A 19,656-nucleotide genomic window follows, 5' to 3' on the forward strand; every position below is an offset into this window, starting at 1 on the left:
ATGCATTGCGTAAACCGATTTCTGGCGTTTGTCATGACTTTTGTTAGCATAGCAGGTGTTATGTTGGCAATTTCTTCTTGGATGTTGGTCTTCAAATCTTGTAGGGTTCGTGGACGGTTGACATAAACACGGGATTTCAAAAAACCTCATAGAAAAAAATCACAAGGTGACAGATCGGGAGAGCGTGCCGGCCATTCCAAATCGCCTCTAATTGAGATAAGGCGGTCTGGAAAGTGTTCCCTCAAAACAGCCATCGATGCTCTTGAAGTGTGTGCTGTTGCACCGTCTTGTTGGAACCAAGTGTCCCCCAAATCCAAATTTTCTAGCCGTGGGAAAAAAAAATTCTGTAGCATGTTTACATACCGATCCGAATTCACTGTCACTGTAACCTCATTTTCCTCAAAAAACCAGGGACCAATAATTCCACCTGAGGAAATTGCACACCACACTGTGACTTTGGGTGAATGCAAAGGCTTTTGATGCAATTCTCGAGGGTTGGTGTCAGCCCACTATGCGCATGTTTTGTTTGTTAACCGACCCACACAAATGAAAATGGGCTTCATCGCTAAAAAAAAAATAGCACCCTTGGGAACGACATCAAGAAGAAGCTCACACGCGTACATCCGAGAATTGAAGTCACGTTCTGAAAGTTCCTGCACTATCGCCATCTTATAGGGATGAAAATGAAGATCATCACGAAGAATTCTTCTCACAGAACGATCGGATAGTCCAGTCCATTGACGCTCTCACTGCTTCAATGCTCTCAGGTGATCTAACGGGCGGAGGGACTCCAGTTCTTCCTTTTGTCGTACTTGCAGTTTGTCTGAATGTAGTGACCCATGTAACAATTGATTTGCGGTCTGGGACGAGAGCCAACGGGGCTAAATTAAAGCGATTCTGAAATGCACGCTGTGTTGCAATAACCGAACATCCGCTTGAAAAGTAAACCTCAACGGCAAAGGCACGCTCCTCACTATTCCAACGCATGATGGCGACTGAACCGTGTCGGGACAAAACTTTACAGTATCCCCTCTTGAACGGGACCACTAGCGCTCCGCTATGACATCAACTAACTGAGTGGCGCGCATTTTAAAAAAGGAAGTTATGCTGCCGCACCCTGTATTATATGAACCAACATATGGGATGGTATCACATTTGTAAGGGTGCTTTTTTACATAATTAGTGAAAGAAATGATGAAAGTTAAAATATTATTTTAGTACCCGTAAAATTTTTAATTTTTACTATTCTCAGTTGCATTCAGATTCATATTCTTTCAAAATCAGCTAGTGATGTAAAATTCAAAGCTTTCTTGTTTCAGATAAAAACTGGAGGATCTACACGCCCGGAGACCATGGCCAATATAATGTCCAAATTTGATTGAATTCAAAATAATTCTTTCCACCAAAAATTGAGTGAAAAAATGCCTTTTAACGCAGTTTCCCCCTTAAGTTCATCATAGATCTATGCAATAATGTAAGTTTCAATATAAGACATCATACTGGAAAGTTTGGTGGAAATCTTACCATTATCAACAAAGTTGCAGTTGTTAAGTTATTGTGTTCCCATCATGCAACTTGGCATCTCTTTCCCAAAGTACAGCAGTATATTTAAAGTTTTTGCTAGCTTCTCTAGCTTGTATACTCGTATGGGTAGCACCCAATCGCATCTGGGTTTTACCCCGTAGTGTCACTGCTCTTATATGCTCCTATGATCAAATGAAATGAAGAACGTTATCTAGAAGATAGTTCTTTATTGATCTTTTCTATTATGTACACCCATGACCTTCGGTTATATATAGATTTGTATAATCTGCAGTGAGCCAAAATCTAACTATGAAAAGCCCTAGAACCCCCGGCTGATAAGCACACGAGGTCCATTGGACGAAAGTGCAGCAGCTACCGTCAGCACAGGGCAAACTGAAGTTGCTGCGCCTTTCCTAAAATAGAGTTTCCGGCATGAAGTTAGCAGAACTCTATCCTAAAGAAGGTCAGAATCGGCTTGGAACCAACTAGTTACCAATCTGTCAAATGTAGGAACTAAGACAGGTCACTTTGCAATTGAGTAAAGCGCAATTCATCAGTATGCAAGAAGTGCATAAAAAATGTATACACAAGCAACAGCTATTACTTGAAGCACATGGTGGGCGAGTACTCGAGGCGAAGCAGCATTAGAGATTCATTCGCTCTTTATGCTAGCTCGCTTCGAGAATGTACTACTGTTATCTACCGGAGAACGTGGAAGAATTCAATGGATTATGATAACTTTCCTCAAACACCTCGACCGCGCTGATGACATCTGGTTGCTCTCTCACCGGGTCATGGACCTTTGTCAAATGGCTCTAGATTTGGAAAAAGAGGCAAGTAGAGTTGGACTGAAGATAAACACCAACAAAACCAAGGTTTTCAGTATGACGGGACATCGCACTCTCCCTATCTGCATTAATGGGTAGAGAATCAAAGGCGCCGATCAATATGTATATCTAAGAAGCACGGTTTCTCCGAACTGGATATTGCCGGACGCGCTAACAGCGCTAGATTGGCTTTCGCTGCCCTCTGGAAATGCAGTCATCTCAACACCAAGATTAAGTTAAGCCTGTTCTGTGCTAGTATTCTTTATGTGTTGATAAATGGGAGTAGCACATGGGAGATGAACTCCGCTGTTACTCAAAAGCTTCGATCGCCACAACTGAAGTATCCGAAGAGAAGTCCCGAGCCTAGCTAATAAAGAGACGTGCAGACACGTGTGGGCAGAACCCTTCGGTAGAGTTGAACTTCGGAGCTGGTGGACCTACATTGTCCACTACGCCACCTTTTTTAGGTTTTGGGTAACCCACTGTTACTCAAAACTCCAAGCCTCGATCAACACCTGTCTGCAACGTATCATTGGAGTACGCTGGCTTGACACTATCACAAATAAATAACTTAGCCAGCGCACAGGACATGCGCTCATACGCACTGCGACCCGACGGCGAAAGTGGCAGTGGATAGGTCACACATTAAGAAGCGGCGACAGTTACATTGCGGGTTACGCCATACAGTGGAATCCACTCCCCTATGATGGCCGACGAGTGGGTCGTCCCAAAAGATAAATATAAGAGATAAAATGTCAGCACCCCATCGGATTGACTATCGATTATATTCAGCTGTACATAAATGGAACCATCGTGCACCCAAGTGTTTTTAGAGAAAAAATCAACGAAACTATTCATACCCGAAGCACTGAGCTTCCAGTGGCCGACTTGTTTTTAGATAGTATGCATGATAGAATGCAGGATTTATTACGTGCGGAAAATATGATTGCAAGTGTTAAAATAGGCATTATCGTTTATGAAAGCTCGGCATTTTTAATGACCGTTTAAATTGTTATTTTAATTATCTGTTCATAAAGTTGTTGCATGTTTCACAGAAATATTTGACTAATTTGCTTTCTTTTACAGTACTGTGATTCCACGGAGGACACATTATGTTGCAGATTCTTGTACACCACATACCCCATGGCAACATTTCATATAACATTTATGGCAACTTCATTCATAGTGCCATTAGTCCTAATTAGCGGACTTTACATACGAATGATAATCCGATTATGGACAACTGTAGTTGGTAACAAGCTGTCAACTGAATCACAAAAAGGACGAAAAAGGGTTACGAGGCTTGTCGTTGTAGTGGTGGTAGCTTTCGCTTCATTATGGTTCCCAATCCAGGTACGTATATATTATATATTTTTGAGGATATGAATTCGTCAGGTGGATATTATTGCAATTAGTACATACGAGTATAAGCAATTAAGAATGTACAGAAGCTTTCAATTATGCATGCATGTACGGACTCGGTGAAATTTTCATACTGAAGCCAAGAACTTGCTGCAGGGTTGATTTTATTAAATTAATTATTCCGTTTATATTTGATTGAACATTTCAGTAATTGTTTTTGTAATTATTCTGCAGAACATTAATGAATATAGGTGAATTATTTAAAAAAAAAAGTGACAGTTATTCAACTATCAGAAAAGTTTGAATTAAATATTGTTGACTTTATAAAAACATAATTGGTTTTAAAATGTACGGAAAAAGGCTGAGTTAAATTGAATTGAAATTGGCAAGTCAATTATCTTATTCGGTGTATATGATTTACTTATTGAAATGAATTAAAATCTTGACATGTACCGATAATCCAGGGATACGTGCGTGCAAGTACCTGACGTTTTTAAATCTCAAATTGGATGGACTAGTAAAAATATTGATTTTAATAAATGAGTGTGGCATTTATATCAAACAAGGAACTACGTTGGATGATATAAATAGACACAATTGAAAAGAAATTAGTCCTAAATCAAATCCTTTTAGTACTGGAGTAATGGAGCGTGAAAGAAGTCATTCCAATACTATCAGAAAAGATTGCGGCGTCTGGGCGAAGCCTGGACCAGATACGAAGAAACGAACTTAGAAATTCGTACGCTTCTAAACTTACAAACCTGGGACACTAATTTGGCCGAGGATTATTACAACGATATTTAGTAAATTACACGCTAACTTTACCGCACAAGTAAAGCTAATCAACGGAATCCAGTGGGAAAACTAGCCAAGAAACGGCCCTCGAGCTGGAATCTTGGGCACTTTCTACGAATGACGTAACCAGTATAAAGGCAATTCCTAGCCAAAAGGGTTAACGGAAATATAATAATAATGGAAATAAACTTCGCCGCAGCCGGTCCTGAGCCCGGCTGAGAAAGCAGGAGGGATGGATAGCTTCAGTCTAAATAGTTGTACACCACCGCAACGTCTCAGGGGCTACTTTGCAATCTTTCAGATTGCTCACTGAGGAAGTTTTCACTACACCTGGCAGTTAGAAATAAAATGCACTACCAAAATGAGGAGAAGAATTATTTTAAGGTCCGGTACGGATAACTAGTGGGAGTCGTCTGACTTGGTGACTGCGTCAGGCTTCCGTAATGGGCAGCATGGCGTCGGAACCGTTAGTCGTGGGGCGGTTCGACGCCAACAATCGCAACAATCTGTGGCGCCTACGCCACAGGGGGGGAGGGGGGGTTCGCGTAGGCAGCGGATGCAGTAGACTGTGGAAATGAACCTCTTTACCATCCGCTTCTACTACGAAATAAAGGCTGGGTCGGGTACATCACCTTACCGCTCCTTGTTGCACCAGAGATTTGTCGAGCATTTCCCACAATTCGTGAACGTTACCGAACAGGTAGTTCGACGAGCCATAAACAGCTCGAAGAACTGGAGGGCCCTAGGTCTGGATCGGGTGCAGAACTTCTGGTACAAAACACATATCATAAATAGGGTCATTAGTGGGCCGGAGGAATTTATACTCTTCCTCACTGCGGGGATTACCTACCTTATCTATAAGAACGACACGGTGAAGGACCCTGCAGAGAAAAGACCGATTACTTTCTTACCAACCCTCTACAAATTCATAACGTCCATCATTACTGGAAGAGTCAACTCGCACTTCGAGATCAACAACATTCTGTCCGAGGAGCAGAAGGGCTGCCAAGTTCGAAGGGTTGCAAAGAGCAACTCATTATCGACTCGGTAGTTGTAGGACACGCAACTGGATACCAAAGAAACCTCTTTAGTTGCTATATCGATTATGCCAAGGCTTTCAACAGCGTCCCGCATTCCTGACTAATCGATGTCCTACATCTATATCGCATTGATCCGAAACTAATAAAGTTTTTGGCGACAGTCATGGAAGGGTGGCATACCACCTTATCAGTGCGTACATCAGGGTGTGCTAGTACCTCAGAGCCCATCCATGTACGGAGGGGCATCTTCCAGGAGAAATTCGTTGAGTTCCCTTTGGTTTTGCATGGCACTGAAACCCCTTTCTTGGCTACTGAATGATGCTAGAGGGCATGGTTTTGCAATAGTTTTGGCTACGTGCGAAATATGAGGTGACACACTTGATGTACTTAGATGACATCAAGTTGTATGCTGGTATTGATGATCACCTTAGAAGTCTGTTGCGAATAGTAGACATGTTCAGCTGTGATATTCGGACGGAATTTGGAGTAGACAAATGTCGAATCCATCATCCAAACCCTGCCTTGGAACGGATGAATCTGTCTTGTGACATCGGAGGTAGAGGTTTGGTTGACGTGGTAGCACAACATCATCGCCAAGTTGACTCACTATCCCCTTATTTTTACAGCAAAGAGCAGGCGAGTCTCTTGCATGCGGCTGTCTGGACGACAGATTGTGGGTTGACTTCACTTAAAGTAAAGTCTGACCAAAAGCGGATCGATGAATGGAAGGCGGAGGCAATGCACGGTAAACACGTGAATTCGTGGTCCAGATTTTGAAGTAGTGTTGCGCAGTCAAATTTTGTGTGAAACTAGGGGGCGCGCGAAATGCTTCGGAAAACCTATGGTAGTGGGGTGATGTGGTACAAGAAGTTTAGGGAAGTTCGGGAGTTGTTGTGTTTGCAATTACGTCCTCTTTGAAGTGTAGTAATAGGTGATAACTTTCGTTGCACTTAAGGCATTTTCTGGTATCGGCATGTGTTAGACAATGTGGGCATAATTTCTCATATTTTATGAACCAACCCCTTTCTCAATAATTCTTAAAAGCATCACAGACAAACAGCAGATGTCCTTCTTTGCAGTTCAAATAGATTTTTGTGGTAGATTTCATTAATGCTTAGGATGCTTGGAGCCCGTGATTTGACTGCTACTAATAGCTGGTGCATCTTTAGGAGGAATTCGCGCGTCCGAAAATCAATTACCCTCTCCATGTATTCTTCAAATATGCGTAAAATCCCGCTACCGAATTTTCTTATGACGATGCGGGCCACTATCGAACTCCAATCCCGATTTCAACTAAAACTCAACCAAGCTTTTACTCACGAACAATCTAAATAACAATTATCGTATCTAACTTACGATGACTACAATCTGTAATAAACAATGTTTTAACTTGTACACGCTATGGAAAGATCAGCCCGCTCCTCTTATCACCTCAGCAAGTAAGGTAGCTTTTCACTACTAAGCATATATGACTACTATTCACCCTTGATGAGGTGTAGTGCGTCAATCATACCTAGGTACCACCTTTCACGGTTCTCTGAAATGCGCTGCAGACCCCTCACGAGTTTCCGAGCTGCCCGCACTCCTCCTTTACAGTTCGATCCTAAGTGCTTTTGGGGCTCGTCGGCCATCTTGGGAAAGTGGCCCGACTACATGGCATAGCCAGAAACTTAATTGTCGCCCGTCCTTATCCACCGCCACTTCCGCTTTCCGATCACATCATTCATGGGTGCTAAGCCTGTGGTCCGGTCAAGTTTTTTGAAATAGTTTCAACTCAGCGTACTCCGATGATACGTTTCAGATACGTTTGGAGCCTTCGAGTGACAGTGACGGTCACTTTCCATATACCATTTCCACAAAGCAACACATAAAGAACAGAAGCACAGAACAGTCTCGACTTGATCTTGGTGTCGAAATAACCGCATTTCCAGATTTTAGACAGGGCAGCGTGTGGAGTTGCCAAATCTCCCATCAGGCGCGTCCCTTCGTGCGGATAAGGGAATGCTCGGCGAATGTGTCATGCACATGCACGCATCCGGAGATGTGCGTGTATGGGCATGTTTATGCGCAGGCCGGGTAGGTGGGAAGTAAACGCCCACCCGTGGATAAAAATTGGCTATGGGAAGGATACCCAGAAATAAAACCAAACATGGAGGAGCAGAAGAAGAATGAAATTAGGGTGCAGGGCTTCGGAAACCCAGTGCCGGCGGTTTTTGGGAGTGAGCAAGCGGGCTCCCGGCCGTCGATATCCAACGACCGCAGTGCCTCAGTAGTGGGAACCTTGGCTACTGTGGCATCTAATGTTACAAGCGTACGGGAGGAACTTGAACTGGCTCCAGTGATGGATCCGTTCAGAAGGAGCTCGATTTTTCGCAGATCCCCTCCCACACGGGCACAAGCCCCCACGATCGCTACCCCCAATGGGAAGCGTATAGCGGGAGTCTTCGATGAGGAAGAATCGCTGACGCCGATTCACCCGAGCGATGTTTTGGGCAATGATCAGTCTGGAGCTGCCTTTACTGCCCTCGGTAAAAAGATCATGGAGCTGTGTGAGTTTATAAGGGAGCGCAGGAACATTCACCAAAATATAAGGGCCATGATAAGAGGCATCCGTTTGACGTACGGCAAGGCCCAGGATGAACGAGTAGGGAAGTCGCCGATTGGAAAAGTGAACCAGGCAACTCACGTAACGCCGGTTCAAAACACAAAAGGGGAGAAATCGGGGAAGAGGCTGCGCGAGAAGCTGAATGACTCAACAGGCCAGCAAACCCCGAAAAGAAGAAAGGACTCAACTCCCAAAAAGGCGGAGTTCATGAAAAGTATGTCTGAAGCTACCAGGGAAAATACTGCAGTGGCTACCTCGAGAAAAGGGATCGAACCTTTAAAGGCGGATGCGGAAGCTTGGAGGAAGGTAGAACCGCGGAAAAGAAATTACCGGAGGAAGATTAGACCGGAGGTGATTTTCATTTCCAAACAAGGCGAAGGGTCATACGCCGACATTCTCAGGAAAGTGAAGGCAGACCTCGAACTCACCAATTTGGGAGATAACGTCAGCCGTATTAGACGGTCGCAGAAGGGAGATCTTATGTTGGAACTTAAGAAATCCAAGGATGTAACCGCGGACAAATTCTTAAGCCAAATGGGGAAGACTTTAGGGCAGGAAGCCGACATAAGAGCTAGCAGGCCGGAGATCACTATAATCTGCAAAGATATAGATGAAATCACGACGAAGGAGGAGGTTCGCGAAGCGTTGGAGAAACAGTTCGATCTTGCCGGACTACAAGAGTCAGCGGTGAAAACGCTAAGGAAAGCCTATGGGGGAACACAAACCGCCATCATCAGCCTACCAGTGGAGAACGCACTCAAACTGTTAGCAGCAGGGAGAGTGAGAATAGGCTGGGTTATGTGTCGCCTTAGGGAACAGGTGGCGTTAAAACGGTGCTTTAGATGCCTTGGCTTTGGTCACATTGCGAAGTCATGCACTAACCCAAATGACAGGTCAAAGCAATGCAGGAGATGCGGAGTGGAAAGCCATATCAGCAAGGACTGCGGAGCTGACCCAAATTGTCTACTGTGCAAAGGAAAGGAGGGTGTGAAGCATCGGCCCATTGCGGGCAGCAGCAGGTGCCCGGAATACAGGAGAGCCCTTAGCACAAATCGCAGATGAGGTTGATACAAATCAACCTCAACCACTGCGAGGCGGCGCAGGATCTACTCGCCTAAACCATCCGCCAGAAAAACATCGATGTGGCCATACTAAGTGAACCATACCGAAACCGCGGTGGTAGCGTTTGGGTCAAAGACCAAACGGGCCAAGCAGCGCTGTGGACTTGTGGAGAACAAACCTTCCAGGAAATAACGGAGCACCCGGAGGAGGGCTTCATCGGAGCGAAGGTGAAGGGCATCCACATCTACAGCTGCTATGCTCTACCCAGCGCTACACTCGTCGAGTATGAGCGGATGCTTGCTGCTCTTGTTTTGGATGCAAGAGGACGTTGGCCGATCATAATAGGAGGCGATTTCAATGCGTGGGCTCTTGAATGGGGCAGCCGGATAACTAATGTCAGAGGACGTGTTCTCCTCGAAGCATTCGCGGAGCTGGACGTGGTACTGGCGAATGTTGGGTCTTCGTACACTTTCCGGGGAAGGGGCCTGGGGTCTATAGTGGACCTGACATACGTGAGTGCCACTTTAGCCAGTAGAATCGCTTGGCATGTCAGTGAGGATTATACTCACAGCGACCACCAGGCAATCTGCATAGAGATCAAGGGTGGATCGAGCTCGAAAAAGAGTTTTCGCAAAATGCCGGGTGGTATGCTTGGCTGGACAGTGAAAGCGTTCGAGGGGGACACGTTTTCCGCGGTGCTCAAATCCGACATATCCCTGAATGGTACGGCTGGAGAGAAAGCCACCCAGATCACTCGATGGGTGACGGAAGCATGTGCTGCTACTATGCCCAGAAGGCGATTGCTCCCCAGTAGGCAACCCAACTACTGGTGGAACAATGAAATCGCAAGTTTGCGAGCCGCATGTTTTCGGGCAAGGAGGCTTTGCCAGAGGCTCAGGGGAAAACCCGGTGGCGACGGTCGAGAGGAGGCACACAAGCAATTGTGTGGCCGCCTAAAGGAAGCCATTCGGAGGAGCAAAAAGAACTGCTTCAAACAGCTGTGCGACCATGCCGACATAAACCCTTGGGGCGACGCTTACAGAGTGGTGATGAAAGGGCTGCGGAAATCACCCCAGGTGACCTGTCCGCGCCTCCTGAAACAGATTGTTACCACTCTGTTCCCTCACCACGAAAATAGGGGAAGGCAAGTTTTTGTCCAGCCAAATGATGGCATAATACCGCCTGTAACTGTGGCGGAGCTACGGGAAATATGTGGTAGGTTCGGTGACAACAAGGCCCCAGGTTTGGATGGCATCCCCAACCGAGCTTTGAAAGTGGCAGTGAAGACTAGGCCCGACCTTTTCGCCAACACCTTCGAGGAGTGCCTAAAAGAAGGAATATTCCCTGCCAAGTGGAAAAAGCAAAAGTTGGTGTTGCTTCCGAAGCCTGGCAAGCCACCTGCAAACCCAACGTCGTATCGTCCTATCTGCCTGTTGGATACAATGGGGAAGATGATGGAGAGAGTCATCTACAACAGACTCCTGCCCATCGTCGAAGCCAACAATGGTTTGTCGGAACGCCAGTTTGGTTTCCGACGCGCCCACTCTACGGTGGACGCAATTGGCATGGTGGTAAACCTGGCAAAAGGTGCACTGATTTCTGGCGGCTGCTGTGCCGTGGTGGCGTTGGATGTCAAAAACGCATTCAACTCAGCCAACTGGAATAGAATTAAAGGGGCGTTGGCTGACATAGGTGTCCCCGGATACTTAGCGAATTTGGTGGAAAACTACCTCTCAGAGAGGACTCTCTGGTACGGGACGGATGAGGGCCCCAAAGAGTACATTGTCACAGCCGGGGTACCACAGGGATCGGTACTTGGCCCCCTGTTGTGGAATATCATGTATAATGGGGTGCTTGCTCTTCCCGTCCCAGAGGGGATTACGATTGTCGGCTTTGCTGATGACCTAGCTGTGGTTGTTGCAGCAAAACACCCAGAAGATGTGGAGGTTTACGCAACGGAAACAGTGAGAGCGGTAAAGTCCTGGCTAGAAAAGGCCGGACTGACCTTGGCGGACGCGAAAACGGAAGCGGTATTGATAACGAAACGCAGGAAAAATAATACTTTAAAAGTGGAGGTCGGTGGACATACGGTCGTATCAAAGCCGGCTATCAAATACCTAGGGGTAATAATTGACACCAAATTGAGTTTTAGGGAGCACCTAGAGTATACATGCCAAAAGGCAGCCAGTGCCACCACGGCACTTGCAAAAATGTTGCCAAATATTGGTGGACCGAAACATTGCCGGAGGTTGGTGCTAGCCGGAGTGGTGCGCTCCATCCTGCTCTACTCGTCGCCTGTGTGGGCAGAGGCGCTTGTAAACTCTCAGAGACGGAAGCAGGTGAACTCGGTTTACCGGCGGATGGCTTTGAGGGTTTGCAGTGCTTTTAGAACCACATCAGATGAGGCAGTATCGGTGGTGGCAGGCATGATCCCGGTTGACATTCTGGCCAAAGAAATGAGTGTCCTGTACAATGCAAGACATATGGAGGGGCATGCACAGCGTAGAATGCGGCAAGGTCAGAGTCGCTTGATCTCTGGCAACGCAGATGGGACGAGTCTGCGAAAGGTCGGTGGACGCACAGGCTCATTCCCAACATTAGGGTGTGGCTTGAGCGAAAACATGGGGATACCAACTACCACATTACCCAGTTCCTCACGGGACACGGTGATTGCTACAGGCAGTATCTGCACCGCTTTGGGTTGGATGATTTTCCGAACTGTCCCAGATGCGATGGCATACCGGAGGATCCAGAGCATGTGATGTTTCACTGCCCACGATTTGCGATGGAGAGAAGGAGCTTAAACCAGGTGCTGGGCAGGAGCGGGACCCCGGAGAGCTTGGTTACGGAGATGCTGGAGTCCGAGGAGAAGTGGCTTGCGGTTAGCTCCGCAATCATCCGCTGTTGTTCCGCCGTTCGGGCGGCGGAGCTGCGGCGGACGTGTCTTTCTAAGATTTTCCACCTCCGTGTACGCACAAAAAAAAAAAAAAAAAGACAGGGCAGCGAAAGTGGATGTATAGCAGTCAAAAGTCCTACCTGACAGCGGAAGCGACGAAAGGCTGCCATCAAGGACGTGTGCTATTGCCACTTTTGTGGAGGGTGTTGATAGACTCATTACTATGCAAACTGCAAAATTAGCCAACACACGCTCAAGTTTATGCTGATGATATGGCTGTGCTAGTTGTTGGGCGAGAAATCGGAACGGAGTGTAGAAATACACAACGCACGATTGATTTCATTGATAATTGATGCCTCAGGTATGAGAGATGAGGGTACAAATCTTTAACTCTGAAGAAGTGAAATATCTGCGATTTATTCCAGACAAGAAGCTCCATTTGAACAGACATATAGAGGTAAAGATGAAACGAACTCTCACAGCTTATGAGTCGTTTAGGCGGACCTTTGCCTCGACATGGGGACTTAGGCCCCACGTAGTAATGTGGGTAAATGTTCGCGTCTATCATTAGGCCGATGTTCGCTTATGCATCGCAGTGTGGCGGGTTTAGATGAAACAAATGAGTTTTCGCTCTAAACTACCCACACTGCAGAGAATTGTGTGTCTGGGCATTACCGGTGCCATGAGCACGACGTCTGGCGCAGCTCAAATTATAGAGAGCTGGTGAAGCGAAAAATAATCGGTAGGGTTTTAATGTGGTCCATGCAGGAAGATCCGGAGTGGAAACCAGCCTGCTCTCTGTAATCTAGCTTTCGAAAAGTTCTTTAATGCATTCCAAGATTATTTTAACTATCATCTCAAAACCCTTCTTTGGAACCTTAATGGTCATCTCTTTCTCCTCCTCTCTGGGAAAAGTCTCGGATTCCCAGGATTTTCTTCGGATTCCCAAGATTTCCGTCGGATTCCCAGGATTTCCTTCCTTCCTTCCTTAAGATGATATACACTTCTAAAATCATCACGTTTTGCGGTATCTTTCGCTTTCCTGACCACCGGGGTAGCATATTTTCTTTGTCACAACGCACAGTACGTTAAACTTACCAGGAATTTGCTCGGTGTCGAAGTTCAAGCACAGCAGGACCGCCATCATTCGAAGCAATCAATTGAGCATTTAATCCCTTCCGTTCATCGATCCATTTCCATGATTCCGCAGTGACCCGAGAATTGAGCATTTTTAATTGCTGTCCACTGTCCATCGATATTTTCAGGCTTGTTACTCAGTGTATCTGCTGTCTAGTCAGCAAGTTAACTCTCCCAATGATGCCCTGCGAGAAGTAGCGGACGCACAACACAACCGAACGTATGCGACTATCAGATGGTGATTCCTTTCGGGGCCGATGTCAGTGCCTCTCATGTTACGTAGATCCAGGAGCCTATCCCAAATATCGACTGGTAATTACAAGGTCAATCTGATTGCTCGTATGGTGTCGATCAGTAGAAACCCAACTGATCTTATAGCAAGCTCTGTGCTCGGTCAATATGTTATCAATGACAAGGCGTTGGAAGCTGCAGAAATGCATAAACATCCTACCAGGATTGTTACGTCACCAAGACTGTGTTTGTGTTTCCCATCCCATGTCCGAGCAAGGTGTTGTCAGAACCCACCTTGGTATTCAGATCACTTTTAGGTAATCTTTCTTGAACTGCGTGTAACTACCCATTAAAAGGATTCTTTTCCATTATATCGGAAGTCTCCATTGGAGTTTTATACACTCCTTAGCCTGGACCGGAATCTAGCAACTAGAAGTTTGGCAGAAACCGACTGCCAGGTCAAGAGAGCGGATCTTGCGGCAGCATTCAGAAGCAACCGGACACCGAATTTGCGTTTGCTACCATTTAGTTTTTCAGAATTCAAAAGCGCATTGAGATTAGTATGGCAAGAGGAAGAGGAGCACTCTCTAGAGTCTCACCACCTACTTCGCTTAGACCCAGAATATCCAGCTTATATCTTTGGAATTTTTGATCAAGTTGAAGATAGCGAGCATTTTGATGGCCCTTGTTACTGTCGTCATTCCAGAAACCAATCATAGTCCGTTTTGGATAGGCAAAGGTCGTTGCCGTGAGATGAGTCTTTTTTCGAGGTGTTGTTGACGTTTTTTAGCAGTAAAGATTCGAAATTTGCAGTTTGTTGGCTCATAAATTCCTATCCCGTTTTGTCAACTTTTATGGTAAGCAGGGAAGACTTCGAGCGTATTCTCAAGCCCCAATTCACAAGAATACAATTAAACATCATTTGCCAAAATTGCACTCCACAAATTTATCAGCTAACGTCTGTAGGAAGTCTAATAGTTTCTATTGAATAAATAATACTTGCTGTATCTTAGGCAAGTATCTAGTTCGAAATTTTCTTGAAAAATCTCTTTTGGCTGAAAGAATCAACAAGTTTGTATCTGTATACTGGAATGGCAGGTGCACCCACGCTGATCGGCAAATGAGTTTCCCCATCGCTCGTGGATACTATTACTATGCCAGAAACAATTAGATAAAAGATATATTTTCAATTTAAACAATGAAGCCTCACATGATATGAATTGAGTGAATTTATGTTCACATCAATTATAAATAAATTTTTCATGACAGCTTGGAAATTAAACACTGAGTGAAACATTTTCGGCATTTCAATGGGTGATCATAAACTACCCTAGAAAAAGGGGTAATTTTTTAGTGGGACGAAATATTTAGGCTTAACATATTTCTGCGACTTTCTTCCTAAGCGTTACTTTAATCAAAGATATTATTTAAGAATTGATTTTAAAGAAAACTCGTTCCTCATTTTCATTAATCGAAAATTTTATAGAAACTAATCTTTCTTCTTTAATTTGCAGGTTATTCTAGTTTTGAAGAGCGTTGACATGTACAGTATGGACTCCACTTTCAAAGTGCTCCTTCAGATATTTTCGCAGACCTTAGCGTACACAAGTGCCTGTATCAATCCTTTATTGTATGCGTTCCTATCAGAAAATTTTCGCAAGGCATTCCGAAAAGTGAGTATTATTGCTTTTAAATTAAATCTAATTTTAAACAAAAGAGTAAAAGCCAATTAATGATATGTATCTAAAACGATTCAAAAGTATGAATTGCCACTTTAGAAATAAATTATAATTTGCCAGCAGCCGGATATAAATACTTTTCACTAAAATTAGAAAATTGCTTTCTGGAAAGTAATCATACAACTGGAAAGATTTTTTACTTAAAGATTTCAACGTGAAAATAATTGTGTAGCCATTCCAGAAATTTGTAATAATTTGCTGAGAAAACATTTTAAAGCAGGAGCAAATCATTTTATATATTTTCTGTGTTTATGTTAACCGTGCGTTGTTCTGGGGCTCGTAGCAAAAATAGATTAATGACTTTTTCAACTACAAGCGTAATTCTCATCTAAAGCACATATTACTTTCCCTGATTATCCTCTGATTATCTGGTATAAATAATTTGATGATGATTTATTTTATTGTTCTGCACTTTCAGGCGATACCTTGCTTTACAAAATATCATGGATATCGAAGTGGATGTCAGGATCTACCGCGGAGATCATCGGCTGGAATAAATTGTACGACGTCTATCTAATCTGAATTAATCCCCATGACACATGTCTCGATTGTGTGTTATCCATTACCTCAATAGCATTCTGAAATAAATTAGAATTTGTATAATATAATGCAGGGAAGGGTGCAATCGCCGCTAGCAAAATAAGGAACCAGATAAATTGCTAATGCATGTAATTAATTAGTTGGTTTCTGATCGGTGGATTTATTGATTAAGCGAGCTTGCCACCATTTGCCATTTTATTAGAACGATCAGGAGTTTTTGGTCTTTCGTTTATGTTATGTTTTTGATTTTTACGTTTTTATATACCTACATATGGTGTAGAATAATTATCAATGTTTCTCGTTATGTGAGATAAGGAAAACGTGGAGTTAACATGTATGTAGGCTTGTGTGGAATCGAATATCGAACGAAAGGTATTAGTTCATCTTTTATGATTGCGATATTTTACTTAGTATACCTACAAATATTAATTTATGAGATTAGTGTACATTTGCGTGATAATCCATTTGTGCCTGAAGAGAAAGGTATGTAAATTGATTAGACTATACATTGGTGTTCCTAATTTATAAATTTTTTCTAATAAAAACGAAACTTCTGCCAGGAAATCTGTTCGAAATTTCACTAAGATAAGTTTTACTCGTAGTATAATATGCTTTGGTGCACGTAATACCGACAGAAATCGTTGTGTTAAAAATGTAGCGTTTTACTTCTAAATTTGTCGCGTCCCGTCTACCCATTCTTGAAATTAAATTCCTTAAACATTGACAAATCATCATAAAATAAAAGAAATCACTTCACCAATCCCTTGAGCTCTTCGGACTGATTTGCAAGAAAGTAAAGTTCATCTTCTATTGATTAGGAGAAATTTTCCGGTCTATTCATTGTCTTTTCAAACTTCTCCGGTTTTTTTTTTTAATTTTTCAGTTTAGTCACGGAAATTATGCAATTGTCACCCTCTAGAACTCTTGGGATTCTGTTGGACTATCTCTCCTTCAATTGAAAGTAAATTTACGACGAAACCATTCAATCTACTTTAGTTTGGGATCTTTCAAATTCAAAAATCAGAAACCTTTGTTGCTGTAGATACGGATAAGAAACACATACTCGAACGAAGAACCCGAATACCAAACTGAAACCGCAAATTTGACATCCGCCATCCGCTCCTTTCTTACAAGCACCAAAAATGCACTGACTAGAACCCTTGGCAAATGCCCCCGGATCTTAAGGATTGTCTTAACTGCAACTGAGAGGATATTCAAGACCGACACCATTTTCAAATTTAGAAATAAAGAAACTATCCTACTCCAAGAAATGATCCGAACAAAACTTCTCTAATAGAGATGCGCGAAGATGATGTATCTTAGTAGGAAATATGATATCACATCACTTATTACATATTATAATGTAATATCACAAACATCACTTTTCATTCCAAAAAAAAACAGACGACATTCCAGACATCCTGGTTTTGCGCGGGGTCCACCAATTTGATATCCCTAAAAGCTGTCTGGCGTCTTGGCCTATGCCATTGTTCCATCATCAGGCATCTCAGCGTCACTTTTTCTGCCGTAGATATTTCCCTTATAGACTTTTCGGGGTGGATCATCCTCATCCATATGGATTAAGTGGCCCACCCACCGCAACGGATTGAGCCGGACTTTATCCACAACCAGACGATCATGGTATCGTTATTGATTTTCTCGTTATGTTGGCTATGGAATCGTCTATCCTCATGTAGGGGGCCCAAAATTCTTTGGAGATTTCTTCTCTCGAACGCGGCCAAGAGTTCGCAATTTTTCCTGCTAAGAATCTATGATTGTCTTGTACAGTAAGAGCTTTGACGTTATGGTGAGATGTTTTGAGCGGAACAGTTTTTGTAAGTTGAAATAAGCTCTGTTGGCAGCCGACAACCATGCGCGGGTTTCATCGTCATAGCTGTTATCGGCTATGATTTTCGAACCTAGATAGGAGAAATTATCAACGGTCTCAAAGTTGTAGCCTCCTATCTTTATTCTTCTGGTTTGAACAGTGCGATTTGATGTTGTTGGTTGGTTGGTTTTTGGTGCTGACGTTGCCACCATATATTTCGTCTTGCCTTCATTGATGTGCAGCCCAAGATCTCGCGCTGCCGGCTCGATCTGGATGAAGGCAGTTTGTACGTCTCGGGTTATTCTTCCCATCATGTAAATATAGTTGGGTGGACTGAAAGGGGATGATGTCTCTCGCATTTACCTCATCAACACGTATCACTTTTAGCAACACCAAGTTAAAGAGGACCCATAATAGGGCATTCCCTTGTCTTAGATTATTGCTGATGTTGAATGGTGACTACAGTGATCGTGTTGCTCTTATCAGTCAGGGTCAGCCTAGTCAGCCTTATTATTTTCGTGGGGATACCAAATTCTCTCATGGCCGTGTACAGTTTTGCCCTGTCACTGATGGCCTTAAATTCTATGGAAAGATGGTACAACTGATGTCCATATTCCAACAGTTTTTCCATTACTTGCAGCAGAGAGAAAATCTGATTTGTTGCTGATTTGCCTGCAATGAAGTCTCTTTGGTATGGACGAATGATGTTCTGGGCGTATGCGGCTATTCGACTTAGCAAGATAGAATAGAGTACTGAGCAACGTGATTCCGCTATAATTGTTGCACTATGTGATATCTCCCTTTTGATGTATGAGACAGATAATACCACGTTGCTAGTCGTTAGGCATTGATTTGCTGTTCCACACCTTGATCATCAGTTGATGAGCTCTTGGTGTAGTTGGTCGCCTCCATATTTAACCAATTCGGTTGCAATTTTATCGGCTCCTGCCGACTTATGATTTTTAAGCCCATGAATTGCACGGACTGTTTCTTCTATACTTGGTGGTGGCAGTATTTGTCCGTTGTCTTCAGTTGGCGGGACCTCCAACTCGCCGATGTTCTGGTTCTTGAGTAGTTCATCAAAGTACTCAACCCATCGCTCCAATATGCCCATTCTATCGGAAATCAGATTTCCCTCTTTGTCTCGGCAGGATGAGCATCGAGGTGTATAAGGCTTCACTTCCTGACTTGTTGGTAAAACTTCTGCTCCTGGTGCGGTTGCTCCCTGTACTTTTCTAGTTGACAGACTTGTTGGTTCTCCCAGGCTTCCTTTTTCCGTCTGTGAAGTCGCTTCTCCGCTCGACGGAGTTCGTGATAAGTTTCTGCGCGTGCCCGCGTTCTTTGAGAATGCAACATTACTCGGTATGCGGCATTGTTCCGTTCAGTTGGTAGCTTACATTCAACGTCAAACCAGCCGTTCCGACTCCTTTTGCGGCTGGGGCCAAGTATGTTTGCGGCTGTATCAATGATAACGTTCTTCAGGTGGTTGTAAAGATCATTTGTTGATGCTTCATCTCCAAGATCTTTGTTGACTGCGGTTATTGCGGTATCCATTTCCCTCTTATAGGTATCGAGGAGTGCTGTGTTGTGGATGACTTCAGTGTTAACTCTCACCTGATTGCCAAAGGGGATTCTGGGTGGTGTTGTTATTCGAGCTCGGAGCGTTCGATCAAAACGTGGTCAATTTGGTTGAAAGTGGTCCCGTCTGGAGAGGCCCATGTATGTTTGTGAACCGCTTTCCGCGTAAACCAGGTACTTCCAACAACCATTTCGTGTGACACTGCTAATTGAATAATCCGCACTCCGTTATCATTTGTATTTTGATGTAAGCTATGGTAACCAACGTATTGCCTGAATACTGGCTCCTTCCCTACTTGGTTGGTAAAATCCCCAAATATGATTTTGATATTATATCTGGGGCAGGCTTCGAGGGTTCGTTCTACTGCTTCGTAGAAGGTATCCTCCGACTCTGCAGTCTCCTCTGTAGGGGCGTGAATATTTATGAGGTTTATATTTCTAAATTCGCCTCGTGAGCGCAGAGTGCATAGCCTTTCACTTATCTTTTCAAAG

General features: G+C 44.0%; 1 protein-coding gene across 1 annotated transcript in view; it reads left to right on the plus strand.

Annotated features, from left to right (window-relative positions):
- LOC119657223 (allatostatin-A receptor) overlaps positions 1-16,308 on the plus strand; it is a 36,207-nt gene extending 19,899 nt beyond the window's left edge. The window contains exons 2-4 of the mRNA XM_038064034.1: positions 3,438-3,704; positions 14,994-15,152; positions 15,637-16,308. Coding sequence (XP_037919962.1) covers positions 3,438-3,704; positions 14,994-15,152; positions 15,637-15,735 — 525 coding nt within the window. The 3' untranslated portion in view covers positions 15,736-16,308. The remainder of the gene's footprint in view (positions 1-3,437; positions 3,705-14,993; positions 15,153-15,636) is intronic.
- The last annotated feature ends 3,348 nt before the right edge of the window (positions 16,309-19,656 follow it).

Source organism: Hermetia illucens, chromosome 5 (assembly GCF_905115235.1).
Source record: "Hermetia illucens chromosome 5, iHerIll2.2.curated.20191125, whole genome shotgun sequence".
Lineage (NCBI taxonomy): Eukaryota > Metazoa > Arthropoda > Insecta > Diptera > Stratiomyidae > Hermetia > Hermetia illucens.